Source organism: Oncorhynchus tshawytscha, unplaced genomic scaffold (assembly GCF_018296145.1).
Source record: "Oncorhynchus tshawytscha isolate Ot180627B unplaced genomic scaffold, Otsh_v2.0 Un_scaffold_1349_pilon_pilon, whole genome shotgun sequence".
Taxonomy (NCBI): Eukaryota; Metazoa; Chordata; class Actinopteri; order Salmoniformes; family Salmonidae; genus Oncorhynchus; species Oncorhynchus tshawytscha.
This window is the reverse complement of record NW_024609805.1, coordinates 380,187-405,322: the sequence shown is the minus strand read 5'-3', so window position 1 is coordinate 405,322 and position 25,136 is coordinate 380,187. Positions and strand designations below refer to the sequence as shown.

The following is a 25,136-nucleotide window of genomic DNA, read 5'->3' as shown; positions in this document are numbered from 1 at the left end:
ACTACCAGTTCATAAAGTAACAGACTGTTATTACAGCATTATACCAGTTCATAAAGTAGACTGTTATTACAGCATTATACCAGTTCATAAAGAACAGACTGTTATTACAGCATTATACCAGTTCATAAAGTAACAGACTGTTATTACAGCATTATACCAGTTCATAAAGTAACAGACTGTTATTTATACCAGTTCATTACAGCATTAACAGACTGTTACCAGCATTATACCAGTTCAAAAGTAACAGACTGTTACTACAGCATTATACCAGTTCATAAAGTAACAGACTGTTACTACAGCATTATACCAGTTCATAAAGTAACAGACTGTTATTACAGCATTATACCAGTTCATAAAGTAACAGACTGTTATTACAGCATTATACCAGTTCATAAAGTAACAGACTGTTATTACAGCATTATACCAGTTCATAAAGTAACAGACTGTTATTACAGCATTATACCAGTTCATAAGTAACCATCAATATCTATATCAGTATAGTAGAATAGACCTAGTTACAACCCATTAATATCTATATCAGTATAGTAGAATAGACCTAGTTACAACCCATTAATATCTATATCAGTACAATAGACCGAGTTACAAACCATCAATATCTATATCAGTATAGTAGAATAAACCTAGTTACAACCCATTAATATCTATATCAGTATAGTAGAATAGACCTAGTTACAACCCATTAATATCTATATCAGTAGAATAGACCGAGTTACAAACCATCAATATCTATATCAGTATAGTAGAATAGACCTAGTTACAACCCATTAATATCTATATCAGTATAGTAGAATAAACCTAGTTACAACCCATTAATATATATATCAGTATAGTAGAATAAACCTAGTTACAACCCATTAATATCTATATCAGTATATTAGAATAGACCTAGTTACAACCCATTAATATCTATATCAGTATAGTAGAATAAGCCTAGTTACAACCCATTAATATCTATATCAGTATAGTAGAATAAACCTAGTTACAACCCATTAATATCTATATCAGTATAGTAGAATAGACCTAGTTACAACCCATCAATATCTATATCAGTATAGTAGAATAGACCTAGTTACAACCCATTAATATCTATATCAGTAGAATAGACCTAGTTACAACCCATTAATACATTAATTGAATAATATGAACCACTCTTTCACAGGATGTTTGAAATCTTCAAAGGCTTTATAAAATATTAAATAGGTTACATGTCAAATATGTTTACAGTTTTAGAAAAATAAACAATTTGTATATCCTAAACCTAGTACATTACACTGAACCTATTCTATACCAATCTCAGATAGGGTATTAACCTAGTACATTACACTGAACCTATTCTATACCAATCTCAGATAGGGTATAAACCTAATATATTACATTGAGCCTCCTCTATACCAATCTCAGATAGGATATTAACCTAGTATATTACATTGAGCCTCCTCTATACCAATCTCAGATAGGGTATTGACATGCATGACAAGGTGTACGTCACTAATGGCAACCTATTCCCTTTATAGTGCACCAACAAGGGTTGGGGTGTTAGGGGGTGATGGTAGTTGATGACTTCATTGTGGTCTGCTCTCAATCTTGGTCACATGACTCTGGACCCAGGCTTCAGAAGGGTCAACACAAAATGTCTTCCCTTTCTTTGTGGTGAAACTGCAACAGATACACAACACATTGTCTCTCAGAACATCCAGTCTGTAATATGAACGGCTCCATCTTGTCTTGTACAGTGTAGCCTGGATGTAGCCTGGTTCCAGGTGTGTTTGTGCTATCATACCAACTCCTTGTCACTCCTGGTCGTGTTTGGCATGACAAGGAGTTGACGTGAAGTCACAAACAGATCTGGGACCAGGCTAGCCCAGATGTTTACAGTTTACAGTAGACTATGCTTACTTACATCAGTGCTTTGCGAGGGCAGCTACTGGAGGTTGTTCTGAGAGAAACCACTTGTTGAAGAGGGATCCTCGCGCTGAATTTCATACAGCATTCAGGTGCTATTTCCAACGCGATGACACCTGTAAACAAACCACAGTTAACATAAAGATCTCCAGGTATGTCTCCAACAGCGTATTACACAGCATTGCTACACACACACACACACACACACACACACACACACACACACACACACACACACACACACACACACACACACACACACACACACACACACACACACACACACACACACACACACACACACACACACACACACACACACACCTGCAGATGTCGTATGGAGGGAGCAGAGCAGTCCCAGGAGGAGTAGAGCAGTCAGGGTCTTCATGGTTCAGAGATGGTTGAGATGCTGAAGATTGTATTGTCTGAGATGTTCTCTGATGTTCTGGTCTCTGATGTTCTGGTCTCTGATGTTCTGGTCTCTGATGTTCTGGTCTCTGATGTTCTGGTCTCTGATGTTCTGGTCTCTGATGTTCTGGTCTCTGATGTTCTGGTCTCTGATGTTCTGGTCTCTGATGTTCTGGTCTCTGATGCTCTGGTCTCTGATGTTCTGGTCTCTGATGCTCTGGTCTCTGATGTTCTGGTCTCTGATGTTCTGGTCTCTGATGTTCTGGTCTCTGATGTTCTGGTCTGGTTCAGTGTCAGAAGTCTAGCTGATGCTCTGGTTCTATGTCAGGTCTGATCTGACCTGTCTTTTATACAGAGAGCTGGTCCATCAGACCCATTGACAATTGATGGGGGAATCTCCCCTCTATACCCTCATTCACTCTGAATATCTTTCTAAGAACCAACATTCTGCCCTTCAGGTTCCTCTTCCTCAATTCTCTGTAACTCTGTTTCCTCCAGGATGTTCAGCAGCGCTGCTATTTTCTGAAATACTCAGAATACATTTACTGGAGAATTGCATATCAATGGAAGGATATTAAAGTGGACTATATACTATATGATACATTACATCAAGTACAAGAACAATTAAGATTAAATTAAGTTCTCTACATCGTAACCAACTAGTTTGTAAGTAATTATTGAAATCAACTATGTGTCTTTCAACTTTTAAATGCAGATTTTAGGATGTGTGCATTTTGATTAAAAACCTGTAGCATACTGTTAACCTTTACATCATAGTGAAATTAAATCATAGAATATTTTTCAATCAATTCATCTCAGATTTAGTGTGGTGTGGTTTGTGCCTTCCCTCAGTTTGGAAGGTTGGTGGTTTGATCCCTGGTCGAGTCATAACAAAAACATTCTAAATTGCTATATCCATTATTGGACTAATAAATTAATGAAATACACGCATTGATTCTTGAAGAATATAACTTATAAATGCTTCTTGAGTTTAGTTGAACTGTCATACCCCCATCAGAACCCAGAATATAACCTTATTTTACTATAATTTAAAACATAGGAAATGTAAACACCTACTGTATATCCTGAGAACATGGTTAAAACTATCATGTTGACATCATGGATGGTCAGTCCTTCCATCCCTAGCTCTGTCTATGAATGTGAGAGTGGTTACATTTATCCAAACCCATCCCTGGCTCTGTCTATGAATGTGAGAGTGGTTAGATTTATCCAAACCCATCCCTGTCTCTGTCTATGAATGTGAGAGTGGTTAGATTTATCCAAACCCATCCCTGGCTCTGTCTATGAATGTGAGAGTGGTTAGATTTATCCAAACCCATCCCTGGCTCTGTCTATGAATGTGAGAGTGGTTAGATTTATCCAAACCCATCCCTGGCTCTGTCTATGAATGTGAGAGTGGTTAGATTTATCCAAACCCATCCCTGTCTCTGTCTATGAATGTGAGAGTGGTTAGATTTATCCAAACCCATCCCTGGCTCTGTCTATGAATGTGAGAGTGGTTAGATTTATCCAAACCCATCCCTGGCTCTGTCTATGAATGTGAGAGTGGTTAGATTTATCCAAACCCATCCCTGGCTCTGTCTATGAATGTGAGAGTGGTTAGATTTATCCAAACCCATCCGTAGCTTTTCACAAAAACAAGGACAGGAAATATTTTGTTATACTATGGGCAGTTATGGACCGGACAAGACTACTGTATCTCTCCCCACACTCACAACAAGTTCACTAGACTACTGTACTCTCCCCACACTCACACCAACTTCACTAGACTACTGTAGACTCTGTATCTCTCCCCACACTCACACCAACTTCACTAGACTACTGTAGACTCTGTATCTCTCCCCACACTCACACCAACTTCACTAGACTACTGTACTCTCCCCACACTCACACCAACTTCACTAGACTACTGTAGACTCAGTATCTCTCCCAACACTCACACCAACTTCACAAAACTACAGTATACTCTCTCTCTACTCTATCTCTCCCCACACTCACACCAACTTCACTAGACTACTGTAGACTCTCTCTCTACTCTATCTCTACCCACACTCACACTCACTTCACTAGACTACAGTAGACTCTGTATCTCTCCCCACACTCACACCAACTTCACTAGACTACTGTAGACTCTGTATCTCTCCCCACACTCAAACCAACTTCACTAGACTACTATAGACTCTGTAACAATCCCCACACTGACACCAACTTCACACTCAGTAGAAACAGAATTGAACTGTATAATTGATTTTCAAGAAATTCTAGAAAAATGTTTCCATAATTCCATTATGTTCTGTATTCAAAAAGACAGAAGACTTCCTGTAGGCCTGATATGTAATCATACTGACCTACCCATCTGTCTATACAATCATACTGACTGACCCATCTGGCTCTACAATCATACGGACTGACCCATCTGGCTCTACAATCATACTGACTGACCCATCTGTCTATACAATCATACTGACTGACCCATCTGTCTATACAATCATACTGACTGACCCATCTGTCTATACAATCATACTGACTGACCCATCTGGCTCTACAATCATACTGACTGACCCATCTGGCTCTACAATCATACTGACTGACCCATCTGGCTCTACAATCATACTGACTGACCCATCTGGCTCTACAATCATACTGACTGACCCATCTAGCCACTTTAAACAATGCTACCTTATATAATGTTACTTACCCTACATTGTTCATCTCATATGCATACGTTGATACTGTACTCTATATCATCGACTGCATCCTTATGTAATACATGTATCACTAGCCACTTTAACTATGCCACTTGGTTTACATACTTATCTCATATGTATATACTGTACTCGATATCATCTACTGTATCTTGCCTATGCTGCTCTGTACCATCACTCTTCATATATCAATACATATTCTTTATCCCCTTACACTGTGTATAAGACAGTAGTTTTTTTTGGAATTGTTAGTTAGATTACTTGCTTTTTATTACTGCATTGTCGGAACTAGAAGCACAAGCATTTCGCTACACTCGCATTAACATCTGCTAACCATGTGTATGTGACAAATAAAATTTGATTTGATTTGATTTGATTTGGCTCTACAATCATACTGACTGACCCATCTGGCTCTACAATCATACTGACTGACCCATCTGGCTCTACAATCATACTGACTGACCCATCTGTCTCTACAATCATACTGACTGACCCATCTGGCTCTACAATCATACTGACTGACCCATCTGACTATACAATCATACTGACTGACCCATCTGACTATACAATCATACTGACTGACCCATCTGGCTCTACAATCATACTGACTGATGGCTCTCTTTCTATATCATTAAATTATCAGGGATCAAGGTAAGACCCAGATGCAGACCGTGTCGCAGTAACAATGTCTATAGCAGCAAAAGGGGCAAAGGTACAGGACGGTAGGCAGGCTCAGGGGCAGGCAGAGTGGTCTGACAGGTGGGTACAGCGTCAGGACAGGCAGGAGTTAAAAACCAGGAGGACGAGGGAAGAGCTGAGCTGACACAAAACCGCTGGTTGGCTTGACAAACAGGACAAAATGGCAACAGACAAACAGAGAACACAGGTATAAATACACAGGGGGAGATGGGCGACACCTGGAGGGGGGTGGAGACAATCACAAGGACAGGTGAAACAGATCAGGGTGTGACGTAAATAAGTTTCAAGTGAAGATGCATATTTTGCTGACACACGCACTGAACCAAGTATCCTGTTTCTGTTCAGAAAGACTCAAGTAAAGAGAGACGTCTCTTTTTAAAATAACTCTCACTTCCCTGTTCTGTCACCAGAACTTCGTATGATGCAAATGACTGCGGCTTTTCTAAGAACAAACACTGCAGCGCTCTTCTCTCATTGTCATTCTCAAAATGTTTGTAATAACTTGAAGCCAGAGTTCACAGTACTGCACAGAGTTACTGGTGGAAACAGGGAGGGACTGACAGTAACTGAACTGGCATGCAAATAACAAACATTTTCATGAAGAAACAGGGTATTTTATGTGGTTTGACCATTTCTTTGTGTGCAACAGTTTCTGAGAGTGTTGTTCCAGTTGTAGTGTTCTGTTGTGTGATGTCATAATAGTGTTATCTTGTACGCTGCCAGTATGAAGTCTTTAAATGATCTGCAGCATCTGACATGTGAGAAACATAACCATTTCTCTTGTAAAAAATCTATTTACGATAGTAACAACTTGGTTGACTTTTCTGAATAACTTTAAGGCTTGATTGTAATGGCTGTCATGGGAAGAAGGTGAGGACCAATGCGCAGCGTGGTACCTGTTGATCTTTTTAATAAAGTAAACTGAACACTGAATAACAAAGCAACAAACAAACAACCGGAACAGTTCTGTCTGGTGTAGACACACAAAGACTGGAAACAACCAGGAACAGTTCTGTCTGGTGTCGACACACAAAGACTGGAAACAACCGGAACAGTTCTGTCTGGTGTAGACACACAAAGACTGGAAACAACCGGAACAGTTCTGTCTGGTGTCGACACACAAAGACTGGAAACAACCGGAACAGTTCTGTCTGGTGTCGACACACAAAGACTGGAAACAACCGGAACAGTTCTGTCTGGTGTCGACACACAAAGACTGGAAACAACCGGAACAGTTCTGTCTGGTGTCGACACACAAAGAGACTGGAAACAACCGGAACAGTTCTGTCTGGTGCAGACACAAAAGACTGGAAACAACCTAAGTATGATTCTCAATCAGAGACAACTAACGACACCTGCCTCTGATTGAGAACCATACCAGGCCAAAACTCAAAAACCAACATAGAAAAACAAACATAGACTGCCCACCCCAACTCACGCCCTGACCAACTAAAACAAAGACAAAACAAAGGAACTAAGGTCAGAACGTGACATTGAAAATGATACAATGTATCTCTCTCTCTATAATGGGTGTCGTCGGAAGAAGGTGAAGACCAAATTGCAGCGTGGTACATGTTCATATGATTTATTCTGACTGAACACTGAATACAAAATAACAAAAGAATAGCCGAAACAGTTCTGACAGGTGCAACAAACACTTAACAGAAAATAACCACCCACAACTAACAGTGGGAAAACAGGCTGCCTAAGTATGGTTCTCAATCAGAGACAACGATAGACAGCTAGCTGCCTCTGATTGAGAACCACACCCGGCCAAACACACAGAAATCCCAAACATAGAAAATGTACATAGAATGCCCACCTTAGTCACAACCTGGCCTAACCAAGGGCGTGACTCTCTCTCTCTCTCTCTCTCTCTCTCTCTCTCTCTCTCTCTCTCCCGGAATTAAATTCATTTCAAAGGGCTTTGTTGGACTTTACTTGACTAATTATGTGACTTCTGAAGGTAATTGGTTGCATCAGATCTTATTTAAGGGATAAATAGCAACGGGGGTGAATATATATGCACGCAACAGAATCCTGTTTTTTATTTTTGGGAAAAACTTGAAAGAAGTTATTTTTGGACTATTTTGTGTACGTCCATTACATGAAATCCAAATTAAAAACTATTTAAATTACAAGTTGTAATGCAACAAAATAGGAAAAACGCCAAGGGGGATGAATACTTTTGCAAGGCACTGTACTTCTCCATAGTCAGTTGAACTTGTTGATACTATTTTTATGTTTCTGTGTCCAGTATGAAGGAAGTTAGAGGCAGTTTCGCGAGCCAATGCTAACTAGCGTTAGCACAATGACTGGAAGTCTATGGGTATTTGCTAGCATGCCTGCAGTCGATAAAGGACATTAATGCAAAAATCCAGAAGTATCCCTTTAAGCCTTTTCATCTGACTTTAACAGAACTTTATTGTAAAAATCCTTCACTGTCCCTTTAAACTTTGACCTGTACTGATGAAGAGTGAATCTCTCACCATCCCTTTAAACTTTGACCTGTACTGATGAAGAGTGAATCTCTCACTGTCCCTTTAAACTTTGACCTGTACTGATGAAGAGTGAATCTCTCACTGTCCCTTTAAACTTTGATCTGTACTGATGAAGAGTGAATCTCTCACTGTCCCTTTAAACTTTGATCTGTACTGATGAAGAGTGAATCTCTCACTGTCCCTTTAAACTTTGATCTGTACTGATGAAGAGTGAATCTCTCACTGTCCCTTTAAACTTTGACCTGTACTGATGAAGAGTGAATCTCTCACTGTCCCTTTAAACTTTGACCTGTACTGATGAAGAGTGAATCTCTCACTGTCCCTTTAAACTTTGACCTGTACTGATGAAGAGTGAATCTCTCACCATCCCTTTAAACTTTGAAGAGTGAATCTCTGTACTGATGAAGAGTGAATCTCTCACTGTCCCTTTAAACTTTGACCTGTACTGATGAAGAGTGAATCTCTCACTGTCCCTTTAAACTTTGACCTGTACTGATGAAGAGTGAATCTCTCACTGTCCCTTTAAACTTTGACCTGTACTGATGAAGAGTGAATCTCTCACTGTCCCTTTAAACTTTGACCTGTACTGATGAAGAGTGAATCTCTCACTGTCCCTTTAAACTTGATCTGTACTGATGAAGAGTGAATCTCTCACCATCCCTTTAAACTTTGACCTGTACTGATGAAGAGTGAATCTCTCACTGTCCCTTTAAACTTTGATCTTTACTGATGAAGAGTGAATCTCTCACCATCCCTTTAAACTTTGATCTGTACTGATGAAGAGTGAATCTCTCACTGTCCCTTTAAACTTTGACCTGTACTGATGAAGAGTGAATCTCTCACTGTCCCTTTAAACTTTGATCTGTACTGATGAAGAGTGAATCTCTCACTGTCCCTTTAAACTTTGACCTGTACTGATGAAGAGTGAATCTCTCACTGTCCCTTTAAACTTTGATCTTTACTGATGAAGAGTGAATCTCTCACCATCCCTTTAAACTTTGATCTTTACTGATGAAGAGTGAATCTCTCACTGTCCCTTTAAACTTTGACCTGAACTGATGAAGAGTGAATCTTTCACTGTCCCTTTAAACTTTGACCTGTACTGATGAAGAGTGAATCTCTCACTGTCCCTTTAAACTTTGACCTGTACTGATGAAGAGTGAATCTCTCACTGTCCCTTTAAACTTTCATCTGTACTGATGAAGAGTGAATCTCTCACTGTCCCTTTAAACTTTGACCTGTACTGATGAAGAGTGAATCTCTCACCCTTTAAACCCTTTAAACTTTGACTTTGACCTGTACTGATGAAGAGTGAATCTCTCACTGTCCCTTTAAACTTTGATCTGTACTGATGATGAAGAGTGAATCTCTCACCATCCCTTTAAACTTTGACCTGTACTGATGAAGAGTGAATCTCTCACTGTCCCTTTAAACTTTGACCTGTACTGATGAAGAGTGAATCTCTCACTGTCCCTTTAAACTTTGACCTGTACTGATGAAGAGTGAATCTCTCACTGTCCCTTTAAACTTTGATCTGTACTGATGAAGAGTGAATCTCTCACCATCCCTTTAAACTTTGATCTTTACTGATGAAGAGAAGAGTGAATCTCTCACCATCCCTTTAAACTTGTACTGATGAAGAGTGAATCTCTGACCTGTACTGATGAAGATTGAATCTCTCACTGTCCCTTTAAACTTTGACCTGTACTGATGAAGAGTGAATCTCTCACTGTCCCTTTAAACTTTGACCTGTACTGATGAAGAGTGAATCTCTCACTGTCCCTTTAAACTTTGACCTGTACTGATGAAGAGTGAATCTCTCACTGTCCCTTTAAACTTTGATCTGTACTGATGAAGAGTGAATCTCTCACTGTCCCTTTAAACTTTGATCTGTACTGATGAAGAGTGAATCTCTCACCATCCCTTTAAACTTTGACCTGTACTGATGAAGAGTGAATCTCTCACTGTCCCTTTAAACTTTGACCTGTACTGATGAAGAGTGAATCTCTCACTGTCCCTTTAAACTTTGACCTGTACTGATGAAGAGTGAATCTCTCACTGTCCCTTTAAACTTGATCTGTACTGATGAAGAGTGAATCTCTCACTGTCCCTTTAAACTTTGACCTGTCCCTTTAAACTTTGACCTGTACTGATGAAGAGTGAATCTCTCACTGTCCCTTTAAACTTTGACCTGTACTGATGAAGAGTGAATCTCTCACTGTCCCTTTAAACTTTGACCTGTACTGATGAAGAGTGAATCTCTCACCATCCCTTTAAACTTTGACCTGTACTGATGAAGAGTGAATCTCTCACTGTCCCTTTAAACTTTGACCTGTACTGATGAAGAGTGAATCTCTCACTGTCCCTTTAAACTTTGACCTGTACTGATGAAGAGTGAATCTCCCTTTAAACTTTGACACTGTCCCTTCCCTTTAAACTTTGACCTGTACTGATGAAGAGTGAATCTCTCACTGTCCCTTTAAACTTTGATCTGTACTGATGAAGAGTGAATCTCTCACCATCCCTTTAAACTTTGATCTGTACTGATGAAGAGTGAATCTCTCACTGTCCCTTTAAACTTTGACCTGTACTGATGAAGAGTGAATCTCTCACTGTCCCTTTAAACTTTGACCTGTACTGATGAAGAGTGAATCTCTCACTGTCCCTTTAAACTTTGATCTTTACTGATGAAGAGTGAATCTCTCACTGTCCCTTTAAACTTTGACCTGTACTGATGAAGAGTGAATCTCTCACTGTCCCTTTAAACTTTGACCTGTACTGATGAAGAGTGAATCTCTCACTGTCCCTTTAAACTTTGATCTTACTGATGAAGAGTGAATGTCCCTTTAAACTTTGACCTGAAAGAGTGAATCTCACCATCCCTTTAAACTTTGACCTGTACTGATGAAGAGTGAATCTCTCACTGTCCCTTTAAACTTTGACCTGTACTGATGAAGAGTGAATCTCTCACTGTCCCTTTAAACTTTGACCTGTACTGATGAAGAGTGAATCTCTCACTGTCCCTTTAAACTTTGACCTGTACTGATGAAGAGTGAATCTCTCACTGTCCCTTTAAACTTTGACCTGTACTGATGAAGAGTGAATCTCTCACTGTCCCTTTAAACTTTGACCTGTACTGATGAAGAAACTTTGTGAATCTCTCACTGTCCCTTTAAACTTTGACCTGTACTGATGAAGAGTGAATCTCTCACTGTCCCTTTAAACTTTGACCTGTACTGATGAAGAGTGAATCTCTCACTGTCCCTTTAAACTTTGATCTGTACTGATGAAGAGTGAATCTCTCACTGTCCCTTTAAACTTTGACCTGTACTGATGAAGAGTGAATCTCTCACCATCCCTTTAAACTTTGACCTGTACTGATGAAGAGTGAATCTCTCACTGTCCCTTTAAACTTTGACCTGTACTGATGAAGAGTGAATCTTTCACTGTCCCTTTAAACTTTGACCTGTACTGATGAAGAGTGAATCTCTCACTGTCCCTTTAAACTTTGACCTGTACTGATGAAGAGTGAATCTCTCACCATCCCTTTAAACTTTGACCTGTACTGATGAAGAGTGAATCTCTCACTGTCCCTTTAAACTTTGACCTGTACTGATGAAGAGTGAATCTCTCACTGTCCCTTTAAACTTTGACCTGTACTGATGAAGAGTGAATCTCTCACTGTCCCTTTAAACTTTGACCTGTACTGATGAAGAGTGAATCTCTCACTGTCCCTTTAAACTTTGACCTGTACTGATGAAGAGTGAATCTCTCACTGTCCCTTTAAACTTTGACCTGTACTGATGAAGAGTGAATCTCTCACCATCCCTTTAAACTTTGACCTGTACTGATGAAGAGTGAATCTCTCACTGTCCCTTTAAACTTTGATCTTTGAATCTCTCACTGATGAAGAAGTGAATCTCTCACCATCCCTTTAAACTTTGACCTGTACTGATGAAGAGTGAATCTCTCACTGTCCCTTTAAACTTTGACCTGTACTGATGAAGAGTGAATCTCTCACTGTCCCTTTAAACTTGATCTGTACTGATGAAGAGTGAATCTCTCACTGTCCCTTTAAACTTTGACCTGTACTGATGAAGAGTGAATCTCTCACTGTCCCTTTAAACTTTGATCTTTACTGATGAAGAGTGAATCTCTCACCATCCCTTTAAACTTTGATCTGTACTGATGAAGAGTGAATCTCTCACTGTCCCTTTAAACTTTGACCTGTACTGATGAAGAGTGAATCTCTCACTGTCCCTTTAAACTTTGACCTGTACTGATGAAGAGTGAATCTCTCACTGTCCCTTTAAACTTTGACCTGTACTGATGAAGAGTGAATCTCTCACTGTCCCTTTAAACTTTGATCTGTACTGATGAAGAGTGAATCTCTCACTGTCCCTTTAAACTTTGACCTGTACTGATGAAGAGTGAATCTCTCACTGTCCCTTTAAACTTTGACCTGTACTGATGAAGAGTGAATCTCTCACTGTCCCTTTAAACTTTGATCTGTACTGATGAAGAGTGAATCTCTCACCATCCCTTTAAACTTTGACCTGTACTGATGAAGAGTGAATCTCTCACTGTCCCTTTAAACTTTGACCTGTACTGATGAAGAGTGAATCTCTCACTGTCCCTTTAAACTTTGACCTGTACTGATGAAGAGTGAATCTCTCACTGTCCCTTTAAACTTTGATCTGTACTGATGAAGAGTGAATCTCTCACCATCCCTTTAAACTTTGATCTTTACTGATGAAGAGTGAATCTCTCACCATCCCTTTAAACTTTGACCTGTACTGATGAAGAGTGAATCTCTCACTGTCCCTTTAAACTTTGACCTGTACTGATGAAGAGTGAATCTCTCACTGTCCCTTTAAACTTGATCTGTACTGATGAAGAGTGAATCTCTCACTGTCCCTTTAAACTTTGACCTGTACTGATGAAGAGTGAATCTCTCACTGTCCCTTTAAACTTTGACCTGTACTGATGAAGAGTGAATCTCTCACCATCCCTTTAAACTTTGATCTGTACTGATGAAGAGTGAATCTCTCACTGTCCCTTTAAACTTTGACCTGTACTGATGAAGAGTGAATCTCTCACTGTCCCTTTAAACTTTGACCTGTACTGATGAAGAGTGAATCTCTCACTGTCCCTTTAAACTTTGATCTGTACTGATGAAGAGTGAATCTCTCACTGTCCCTTTAAACTTTGATCTTTACTGATGAAGAGTGAATCTCTCACTGTCCCTTTAAACTTTGACCTGTACTGATGAAGAGTGAATCTCTCACTGTCCCTTTAAACTTTGACCTGTACTGATGAAGAGTGAATCTCTCACTGTCCCTTTAAACTTTGGTCTTTACTGATGAAGAGTGAATCTCTCACCATCCCTTTAAACTTTGACCTGTACTGATGAAGAGTGAATCTCTCACTGTCCCTTTAAACTTTGACCTGTACTGATGAAGAGTGAATCTCTCATTGTCCCTTTAAACTTTGACCTATACTGATGAAGAGTGAATCTCTCACTGTCCCTTTAAACTTTGACCTGTACTGATGAAGAGTGAATCTCTCACTGTCCCTTTAAACTTTGACCTGTACTGATGAAGAGTGAATCTCTCACCATCCCTTTAAACTTTGATCTGTACTGATGAAGAGTGAATCTCTCACTCCCTTTAAACTTTGACCTGTACTGATGAAGAGTGAATCTCTCACTGTCCCTTTAAACTTACCTGTACTGATGAAGAGTGAATCTCTCACTGTCCCTTTAAACTTTGACCTGTACTGATGAAGAGTGAATCTCTCACTGTCCCTTTAAACTTGATCTGTACTGATGAAGAGTGAATCTCTCACTGTCCCTTTAAACTTTGACCTGTATTGATGAAGAGTGAGTCTCTCACTGTCCCTTTAAACTTTGACCTGAACTGATGAAGAGTGAATCTCTCACTGTCCCTTTAAACTTTGATCTGTACTGATGAAGAGTGAATCTCTCACTGTCCCTTTAAACTTTGACCTGTACTGATGAAGAGTGAATCTCTCACTGTCCCTTTAAACTTTGATCTGTACTGATGAAGAGTGAATCTCTCACCATCCCTTTAAACTTTGACCTGTACTGATGAAGAGTGAATCTCTCACTGTCCCTTTAAACTTTGACTGATGAAGAGTGAATCTCTCACTGTCCCTTTAAACTTGATCTGTACTGATGAAGAGTGAATCTCTCACTGTCCCTTTAAACTTTGACCTGTACTGATGAAGAGTGAATCTCTCACTGTCCCTTTAAACTTTGATCTTTACTGATGAAGAGTGAATCTCTCACCATCCCTTTAAACTTTGATCTGTACTGATGAAGAGTGAATCTCTCACCATCCCTTTAAACTTTGATCTGTACTGATGAAGAGTGAATCTCTCACTGTCCCTTTAAACTTTGACCTGTACTGATGAAGAGTGAATCTCTCACTGTCCCTTTAAACTTTGACCTGTACTGATGAAGAGTGAATCTCTCACTGTCCCTTTAAACTTTGACCTGTACTGATGAAGAGTGAATCTCTCATCATCCCTTTAAACTTTGACCTGTACTGATGAAGAGTGAATTGGAAAGAGATGGTCTCCTGACTACCATGTTCTGTGTCCCTCAGATCCAGTGCTGAATGAACAGACCATCTCCAACACAGACACCAAGGCAATACGTGGATCCAATGCAACATGATGGACAGAGAGGAAGTAACATACAGACACACACAGAGTTCTCCCCAAAGAATGTTCGAGCGGCGCCACCTGGTGGACTGGCAGCGCCATTATGTAAAATAAAATACTTCAATATTTATTTATTTGTCGTGAAGAAGGCACCACAACGCCTCCACATGTCGACTCCAATGCTTCCCACAGTTGTGTCAAGTTGGCTGGATGTCCTTTGTGTAGTGGACCATTCATGATACACACAGGAAACTGTTGAGCATGGAAAATCCAGCAGAGTGGCAGGTCTTGACGCACTATAACCAGTGCCCTTGGCACCCTCCATCATACCCCATTTAGAGGCACTAAAATCAAATGTTAAAATGAATATCAGAGAATTCTTCAGAAGCCGTCATTTATTAATAAAACGACAGAACGGTTGAAAGTATCGTAGAAAAATACAATATCTGTGTTAGTAGAATAGACCTAGTTACAACCCATCAATATCTATATCAGTATAGTAGAATAAACCTAGTTACAACCCATTAATATCTATATCAGTATAGTAGAATAGACCTAGTTACAACCCATTAATATCTATATCAGTATTGTAGAATAGACCTAGTTACAACCCATCAATATCTATATCAGTATAGTAGAATAGACCTAGTTACAACACATTAATATCTATATCAGTATAGTAGAATAGACCTAGAATATCTAGTTTCAAAAAAAGAATATCTGGAAATTCATTAATTGAATAACATGAACCACTCTTTCACAGGATATATCAAATTTGTTTACAGTTATTGAAAAATAAACTATTAGTTTATCCTAGACCTAGTACATTACATTGAACCTCCTCTATACCAGTCTCAGATAGGATATTAACCTAATACATTATATTGAACCTCCTCTATACCAATCTCAGATAGGATATTAACCTAGTACATTACATTGAACCTCCTCTATACCAGTCTCAGATAGGATATTAACCTAGTACATTACATTGAACCTCCTCTATACCAATCTCAGATAGGGTATTGACATGCATGACAAGGTGTACGTCACTAATGGCAACCTATTCCCTTTATAGTGCACCAACAAGGGTTGGGGTGTTAGGGGGTGATGGTAGTTGATGACATCATTGTCGTCTGCTCTCAATCTTGGTCACATGACTCTGGACCCAGGCTTCAGAAGGGTCAACACAAAATGTCTTCCCTTTCTTTGTGGTGAAACTGCAACAGATACACAACACATTGTCTCTCAGAACATCCAGTCTGAAATATGAATGCTCCATCTTGTCTTGTACAATGTAGCCTGGATGTAGTCTGGTTCCAGGTGTGTTTGTGCTATCATACCAACTCCTTGTCACTCCTGGTCGTGTTTGGCATGACAAGGAGTTGATGTGAAGTCACAAACAGATCTGGGACCAGGCTAGCCCAGATGTTTACAGTTTACAGTAGTATGCTTACTTACATCAGTGCTTTGCGAGGGCAGCTACTGGAGGTTGTTCTGAGAGAAACTACTTGTTGAAGAGGGATCCTCGCGCTGAACTTTATACAGCAGTCAGTTGACGTTTCCAACTTAATGACATCTGCAAACAAATGATCATAAACCACAGTTAACATAAAGAGCTCCAGCATATTACACAATATGGGTAGTGTCATATTTCTATATATATTCATACACATAGCTCATATATTATACAGCGCCAAGCCAAACCGCCTGACTCAAGTCATCTTACGTACCCCTGCTAAAACAGGAACCAGCTCACACACCCAGCAATAAAACTACCCCCCTAAAACTACCCCCCTCAGCTCTTGTCTCACGACCCCAGGAAACACAGACATTCCATCGCACGAACACATACACCCAGCCATAAAACTGCCCCCTCTCTGTTGTCCTGCATCACGATCCACTGACACACAAATACCATTGCATAACACACACACCTCACCCCCCCCTCTACTGGTCGGGTGCTCAGAACAGAAGACTCTGCATTGCACCAATGGGGCTCCTGCTCTGGCTAGAGCAGGTCCGCCTCCAACCCTTCTGGACCATTCAGAAGGCGATACGACAAGACTCTACCTACTTTATTCTATGTATAAAAATGAGTGTAACCTTTGTATAGGTCCCTTTTTCACCTAACTCCCTACTGAGTTATGCGAATAGGTCCGTGCACGTTAAACTGCGGGACAAGATACTTTTGACTCATTAAAACTGCCTTTTATTACAACTGAAATCCACTCTGTCCAGCGTCCGTGATTTGGTCTCGACTCTCCAGTATTTGAACACTAACAGTAGTCATCCACTCCCCAACACACACACACACACACACACACACACACACACACACACACACACACACACACACACACACACACACACACACACACACACACACACACACACACACACACACACACACACACACACACACACACACACACACACACACACACACACACATGCAGGGAGCAGAGCAGTCCCAGGAGGAGTAGAGCAGTCAGGGTCTTCATGGTTCAGAGATGGTTGAGATGCTGAAGATTGTACTGTCTCTGATGTTCTGGTCTCTGATGTTCTGGTCTCTGATGTTCTGGTCTCTGATGTTGTGGTCTCTGATGTTCTGGTCTCTGATGTTCTGGTCTATGATGTTCTAGTCTTCTATGTCTGAGTTCTGTTCTCTCATTATATATGAACAGCTATTACATAACAACTCAACAGTGAAAAGCCCTTCCCTCAATTTCTGTTCCTCTTCTCTGGTCAAAAGTAGGACTCACTTCAGCACTGCTGACAATAACAACTTGTGTAGAATTGCTTGCTCAGCATTCATATATACATTATGCATTGGTTCTGACATTCTTGCAAGATATCAAAATAGTTTGTTGGTAAATGTTCAGAGTTTTAGACCTGTTAGGTTGTTGGTTAATGTTCAGAGTTATAGACATGTTAGGATGTTGGTTAAAGTTCACAGAGTTATAGACCTGTTAGGTTGTTGGTTAATGTTCAGAGTTATAGACCTGTTAGGTTGTTGGTTAAAGTTCACAGAGTTATAGACCTGTTAGGTTGTTGGTTAAAGTTCACAGAGTTATAGACCTGTTAGGTTGTTGGTTAATGTTCAGAGTTATAGACCTGTTAGGTTGTTGGTTAATGTTCAGAGTTATAGACCTGTTAGGTTGTTGGTTAATGTTCAGAGTTATAGACCTGTTAGGTTGTTGGTTAATGTTCAGACCTGTTAGGTTGTTGGTTAATGTTCAGAGTTATAGACCTGTTAGGTTATAGTTTAGGTTGTTGGTTAATGTTCAGAGAGTTATAGACCTGTTAGGTTGTTGGATAATGTTCACAGAGTTATAGACCTGTTAGGTTGTTGGTTAATGTTCAGAGTTATAGACCTGTTAGGTTGTTGGTTAATGTTCAGAGTTATAGACCTGTTAGGTTGTTGGTTAATGTTCAGAGTTATAGACCTGTTAGGATGTTGGTTAAAGTTCACAGAGTTATAGACCTGTTAGGTTGTTGGATAAAGTTCACAGAGTTATAGACCTGTTAGGTTGTTGGATAAAGTTCACAGAGTTATAGACCTGTTAGGTTGTGGGCTAAAGTTCACAGAGTTATAGACCTGTTAGGTTGTGGGCTAAAGTTCACAGAGTTATAGACCTGTTAGGTTGTGGGCTAAAGTTCACAGAGTTATAGACCTGTTAGGTTGTGGGCTAAAGTTCACAGAGTTATAGACCTGTTAGGTTGTGGGCTAAAGTTCACAGAGTTATAGACCTGTTAGGTTGTTGGATAATGTTCACAGAGTTATAGACCTGTTAGGTTGTGGGCTAAAGATCACAGCTTTTGGTCCGTTAGGTGTCAGAGGAAGGCCCATTATGTAAAATAACATTCTTAAACATTTATGAGTAGATTGCAGGAAATGTCAGTTACAGGTGTTGAAAACACCTGCTCAGCTGCACCACCTTGTTAAATAATCCTGGAGAGAACCCTGACATGTACACATTCTCACACCTGTCCACACACACATGCCTGCACCTGCACAGAAACACCCAGATTGTAACAAGCTCAGACTTCCATTCTTTTGATCGTGTCTCTATTCCTTCTTGCCGTCCAGGAAAACCTTTGTTACCTCAACTTGTGACCCTTTCGTGGCAGAAACGATCTGCCTCCAAGTCTACAGCCATACTGGAGCAAGAAGTCAACTTGCAACACACACAACACTCTTGGATTAAACCTAAATCTTTCACAACGTGGGTTCTAGCGTTGCTTGGCCCCAGTCACACACAACGTCTCGGATCCAAGCTATGAGGTGTGATATTGCCTCCTAGAACTGCCCCCCCGAAATCCCTGCCCGCTCCCCACCCCACCCAGCTCCACTCCCCTGTTTTCAAATAAGCTGATGTCAGATGTGATACAGAGACTGACTCCAGGTCAGTTTGGCACTGGTGTTGTGCTGTGAGATGTGTGTTGGTCAGTATGGAGCTGCACTGGCCTGGGGTCAGAGCTATAATAGCACTGAGTGGCATGGAGGCTCTTTTCTGCTATGGATAGAACAAATACTATATTAAAGAGAATAAACCATTTTTATTTAAATGTTTTTGTTCATGTTTGTTGTTGATGTATTGATTTCTGATTGATTGATCAGTAGAAATCTAAATACCTAAATATTAAAATATGAACAATTCTCAGATCAGAAACTGACACATTCCAAAATGTAAATTATAGAAAGGTATAGACGTCAGTTTTAATGTGTCGTTTTTAATCAATAATCTGTGAATCCCAGATTATTTCCAGAACATAAAATGTGCAACATTCATGCAATACAAATGATAAGAGTGATGATTAAAATGCAGTCTACAGAAGTCTAACTTCAGCAGGGCTGCATTCAGCAGGTTGTAATACACTGAACACTGCAGAGAGAAATGCTATGAATAGAGCTGACACAATTCCACAACGTAGTGTCCTGCTGAACGCAGCCCAGGTGAGTTCTATTCTAAACCCATCTAAGGCACGCCCACAACACCACCTTTCTCCTCTACAGCCAATCACGCATGTGCCTTGTCAAACATAGGAAAGGAGGATTCTGCTGTGATTGGTCAGCTTTGGCTGCCTGATGGTATGTATTAAGGTTGCCATGGTAGCATATGATCTCAGCGGCCTATCCCTTTACATAAGGGTGTGTTCCTCTGACCAGACGTTGGGCCAGTTGTGTGCCGCCCTACGGGACTCCCAATCACAGCCGGTTGTGATACAGCCTGGAAGATACATTTCTATCTGGCCTGACTGGTCTGAACATCCATTGGCACTTGGTAGTTTCAGCTTCTTTAGATTCTGGAATAGAACTGAGTGCTCCTTGGTGTTCTTTACGTCTGTTCTGGAATAGAACTGAGTGCTCCGTGGTGTTCTTTACCTGTGTTCTGGAATAGAACTGAGTGCTCCTTGGTGTTCTTTAAGTGTGTTCTGGAATATAACTGAGTGCTCCTTGGTGTTATTTACGTGTGTTCTGGAATAGAACTGAGTGCTCCTTGGTGTTCTTTACGTGTGTTCTGGAATAGAACTGAGTGCTCCTTGGTGTTCTTTACCTGGGTTCTGGAATAGAACTGAGTGCTCCTTGGTGTTCTTTACCTGTGTTCTGGAATAGAACTGAGTGCTCCTTGGTGTTCTTTACCTGTGTTCTGGAATAGAACTGAGTGCTCCTTGGTGTTCTTTACCTGGGTTCTGGAATAGAACTGAGTGCTCCTTGGTGTTCTTTACCTGGCTTCTGGAATAGAACTGAGTGCTCCTTGGTGTTCTTTACCTAGGTTCTGGAATAGAACTGAGTGCTCCTTGGTGTTCTTTACCTGGGTTCTGGAATAGAACTGAGTGCTCCTTAGTGTTCTTTACCTGGGTTCTGGAATAGAACTGAGTGCTCCTTGGTGTTCTTTACCTGTGTTCTGGAATAGAACTGAGTGCTCCTTAATGTTCTTTTTGGTTCTGGAATTGAACAATGTTGGTGTTTTTACCTGTGTTCTGGAATAGAACTGAGTGCTCCTGAGTGTTCTTTACCTTAAGAACACCTCTCTTGGTACTTTACTTCCTTCAGTGTTCTGGCATAGAACTGAGTGTCTCCTGGTCCAAGTTCTTTTTTCAGGCAAAGTTGAACAATGTAAAGTTTAAAACAATGTTCTCCACAAAGGGAGTTGACTCTTACACTGGGAGTGGTACAAAACATTAAGAACACCTTTATGTTTCCCATACTGGTCCATGTTGACCTTATGTTTCCCACAGGGATACTGGTCCATGTTGGTCCATGGTCCATGACTCTTATGTTACTGGTCCATCCCACAGGGATACTGGTCCATGTTGACTCTTATGTTTCCCACAGGGATACTGGTCCATGTTGACTCTTATGTTTCCCACAGGGATACTGGTCCATGTTGACTCTTATGTTTCCCACAGGGATACTGGTCCATGTTGACTCTTATGTTTCCCACAGGGATACTGGTCCATGTTGACTCTTATGTTTCCCACAGGGATACTGGTCCATGTTGACTCTTATGTTTCCCCACAGGGATACTGGTCCATGTTGACTCTTATGTTCCCACAGGGATACTGGTCCATGTTGACTGGCCCACAGGGATGTTGTTGACTCTTATGTTTCCCACAGGGATACTGGTCCATGTTGACTCTTATGTTTCCCACAGGGATACTGGTCCATGTTGACTCTTATGTTTCCCACAGGGATACTGGTCCATGTTGACTCTTATGTTTCCCACAGGGATACTGGTCCATGTTGACTCTTATGTTTCCCACAGGGATACTGGTCCATGTTGACTCTTATGTTTCCCACAGGGATACTGGTCCATGTTGACTCTTATGTTTCCCACAGGGATACTGGTCCATGTTGACTCTTATGGTCCATTCCCACAGGGATACTGGTCCATGTTGACTCTTATGTTTCCCACAGGGATACTGGTCCATGTTGACTCTTATGTTTCCCACAGGGATACTGGTCCATGTTGACTCTTATGTTTCCCACAGGGATACTGGTCCATGTTGACTCTTATGTTTCCCACAGGGATACTGGCCCATGTTGACTCTTACGTTTCCCACAGGGATACTGGTCCATGTTGACTCTTATGTTTCCCACAGGGATACTGGTCCATGTTGACTCTTATGTTTCCCACAGGGATACTGGTCCATGTTGACTCCTATGCTTCCCACAGTTGTGTGATATGGATGGTGGACCATTGTTGATACACACGGGAAACTGTTGAGGATGAAAATCCCAGCAGTGTTGGAGATTATTGTGGAGTGGATTGAGGAAAACATTGTGTTGAAAGCGTTCCACATGTTGACTACCATTTTTCCCACAGTTGTGTGAAGTTGGCTGGATGTTCGTTGGACCATTCATGATACACACAGGAAACCTTTGAGCAAGGAAAATCCAACAGCGTGGCAGTCCTTGACAAACTCAAACCGGTGCGCTTGACACCTACTACTGTACCCCGTTTAAAGGCACTTAAATCTAACACTAGAATGAATATTATAGAATTCTTCAGAAGTCTTCATTTATTAAAAAAACAACAGATGCACAACAGTTGACAGTATAGTAGAAAAATACAATATCTACATCAGTTGAATAGACCTAGTCACAACCCATTAATATCTATATCAGTAGAATAGACGTAGTTACAACCCATCAATATCTATATCAGTAGAATAGACCTAGTTACAACCCATTAATATATATATCAGTAGAATAGACCTAGTTACAACCCATTAATATCTATATCAGTAGAATAGACCTAGTTACAACCCATTAATATATATATCAGTATAGTAGAATAGACCTAGTTACAACACATTAATATATATATCAGTAGAATAGACCTAGTTTACAACCCATTAATATCTATATCAGTAGAATAGACCTAGTTACAAACCATTAATACATTAATTGAATAATATGAACCACTCTTTCGCAGGATGTTTGAAATCTTCTACAGATTTATAAAAAATAATATATTAAATAGGTTACTGAATAGTTGCATGTCAAAGATGTTTACAGTTTTAGAAAAACAAAAATGTTGTACATTACACTGAACATATTTACTGAACATATTCTATACCAATCTCAGATAGGGTATTGACATGCATGACAAGGTCTACGTCACTAATGGCAACCTATTCCCTTTATAGTGCACCAACAAGGGGTTGGGGTGTTAGGGGGTGATGGTGGTTGATGACATCATTGTCGTCTGCTCTCAATCTTGGTCACATGACTCTGGACCCAGGCTTCAGAAGGGTCAACACAAAATGTCTTCCCTTTCTTTGTGGTGAAACTGCAACAGATACACAACACATTGTCTCTCAGAACATCCAGTCTGTAATATGAACGGCTCCGTCTTGTCTTGTACAGTGTAGCCTGGATGTAGCCTGGTTCCAGGTGTGTTTGTGCTATCATACCAACTCCTTGTCACTCCTGGTCGTGTTTGGCATGACAAGGAGTTGACGTGAAGTCACAAACAGATCTGGGACCAGGCTAACCCAGATGTTTTCAGTTTAAAGTAGACTATGCTTACTTACATCAGTGCTTTGCGAGGGCAGCTACTGGAGGTTGTTCTGAGAGAAACCACTTGTTGAAGAGGGATCCTCGCGCTGAATTTCATACAGCAGTCAGTTGACGTTTCCAATGCGATGACACCTGTAAACAAATGATCATAAACCCACAGTTAATAAAGATCACCAGGTGTGTCTCCAACAGCGTATTACACAGCATTGTTACACACACACACACACAACATACACACACACACACACACACACACACACACACACACACACACCTGCAGACGTCGTATGCAGGGAGCAGAGCAGTCCCAGGAGGAGTAGAGCAGTCAGGGTCTTCATGGTTCAGAGATGGTTGAGATGCTGAAGATTGTATTGTCTGAGATGTTCTCTGATGTTCTGGTCTCTGATTTTCTGGTCTCTGATGCTCTGGTCTCTGATGTTGTGGTCTCTGATGTTGTGGTCTCTGATGTTCTGGTCTCTGATGTTCTGGTCTCTGATGTTGTGGTCTCTGATGTTGTGGTCTCTGATGTTCTGGTCTCTGATGTTCTGGTCTCTGATGCTCTGGTCTCTGATGCTCTGGTCTGGTTCTGTGTCAGAAGTCTAGCTGATGCTCTGGTTCTATGTCTGAGGTCTGATCTGACCTGTCTTTTATACAGAGAGCTGGTCCATCAGACCCATTGACAATTGACGGGGGAATCTCCCCTCTATACCCTCATTCACTCTGAATATCTTTCTAAGAACCAACATTCTGCCCTTCAGGTTCCTCTTCCTCAATTCTCTGTAACTCTGTTTCCTCCAGGATGTTCAGCAGCGCTGCTATTTTCTGAAATACTCAGAATACATTTACTGGAGAATTGTATTTCAAAGGAAGGCTATTCAAGTGGACTGTATACTATATGATACATTACATCAAATACAACAACTGTTCAGATTAAATTAAATTCTCTACATCATAACCAACTCGTTTATAAATTACACTTAAATTCAACTATGTATCTTTCAACTTTTAAATGCAGATATTAGGATGTGTCCATGTTGATAAGAACAATACCTGTATTGCTGTTCTCACTCAGTAGTCTTTCTAAGATCCTGCCTCCTCAGATCTCTCCTCCTCATCTTTCTTTTCCTGTGCTTTAATGCCTCACTGTTGCAGCAAAATCCTTCAGACATATTACTGCTTATTAAATCCATACACAGACTGTGGGTATTATTTCCAATTCATTCAGATATATAAAAAAAAAAAAAATATTTAGAAGAATTATAAATAATGAAGGCTACAATATTGGTCCCTGTAGGCTGCCCACATTCGGCAAACATGCATTTTGCTCATCGGCTCCACTATGGTCTTCAAGGCAGGTGGCCCCAAGGCAGGTCGCCCCAAGGCAGGTGAGGTGAAGAACTGTGTGCAAACCACGCCCCAAAATATTCTAATTAGCCCCCGCCTCAACACTATGAAGTAGCTGGCACTGGATGTGGACTAACCCGTTGGGCTGATGTGGGCTTTATGTGGGCTTGGTGTGGATTAGCCTGTTGGGTTGGTGTGGGCTTGGTGTGGATTAGCCCGTTGGGTTGGTGTGGGCTTGGTGTGGGATATCCCATTGGACTGGTGTGGGCTTGGTGTGGGCTTGATGTGGGCTTGGTGTGGACTAACCCGTTGGGCTGA

The 25,136-nt window shown here is 40.6% G+C and overlaps 2 protein-coding genes across 7 annotated transcripts; both read right to left on the bottom strand.

Moving 5' to 3' along the window:
- Window positions 1-1,179: 1,179 nt before the first annotated feature.
- LOC112238142 (C-C motif chemokine 13-like) lies at window positions 1,180-2,487 on the bottom strand. The gene is made up of 3 exons (XM_024406729.2): window positions 2,248-2,487; window positions 1,922-2,039; window positions 1,180-1,677 (listed from the first exon to the last, which is right to left on the bottom strand). Exons 1-3 carry the CDS (start codon window positions 2,309-2,311, stop codon window positions 1,584-1,586), a joined length of 276 nt encoding a protein of 91 aa, XP_024262497.2. The 5' UTR covers window positions 2,312-2,487; the 3' UTR covers window positions 1,180-1,583.
- LOC121845950 (C-C motif chemokine 13-like) lies at window positions 1,180-23,968 on the bottom strand. Of its 6 annotated transcripts, none has more exons than XR_006082889.1 (4): window positions 23,749-23,888; window positions 16,403-16,520; window positions 15,764-16,161; window positions 1,180-1,435 (listed from the first exon to the last, which is right to left on the bottom strand). XR_006082889.1 is itself a non-coding variant. In XM_042318448.1 (4 exons), the coding sequence occupies exons 1-4, from the start codon at window positions 17,443-17,445 to the stop codon at window positions 16,068-16,070; spliced, it is 276 nt and encodes a 91-aa protein (XP_042174382.1). In that variant the 5' UTR covers window positions 17,446-17,593; the 3' UTR covers window positions 15,322-16,067. The 6 variants fall into 6 exon arrangements, 2 of the variants coding, with proteins under 2 accessions (XP_042174382.1, XP_042174381.1); XR_006082890.1 differs by lacking the exon at window positions 1,180-1,435 and adding an exon at window positions 15,322-15,763 and having other exon boundaries at window positions 15,868-16,161; XM_042318448.1 differs by lacking the exons at window positions 1,180-1,435; window positions 23,749-23,888 and adding exons at window positions 16,661-16,665; window positions 17,395-17,593 and having other exon boundaries at window positions 15,322-16,161; window positions 16,403-16,528.
- Window positions 23,969-25,136: the final 1,168 nt, after the last annotated feature.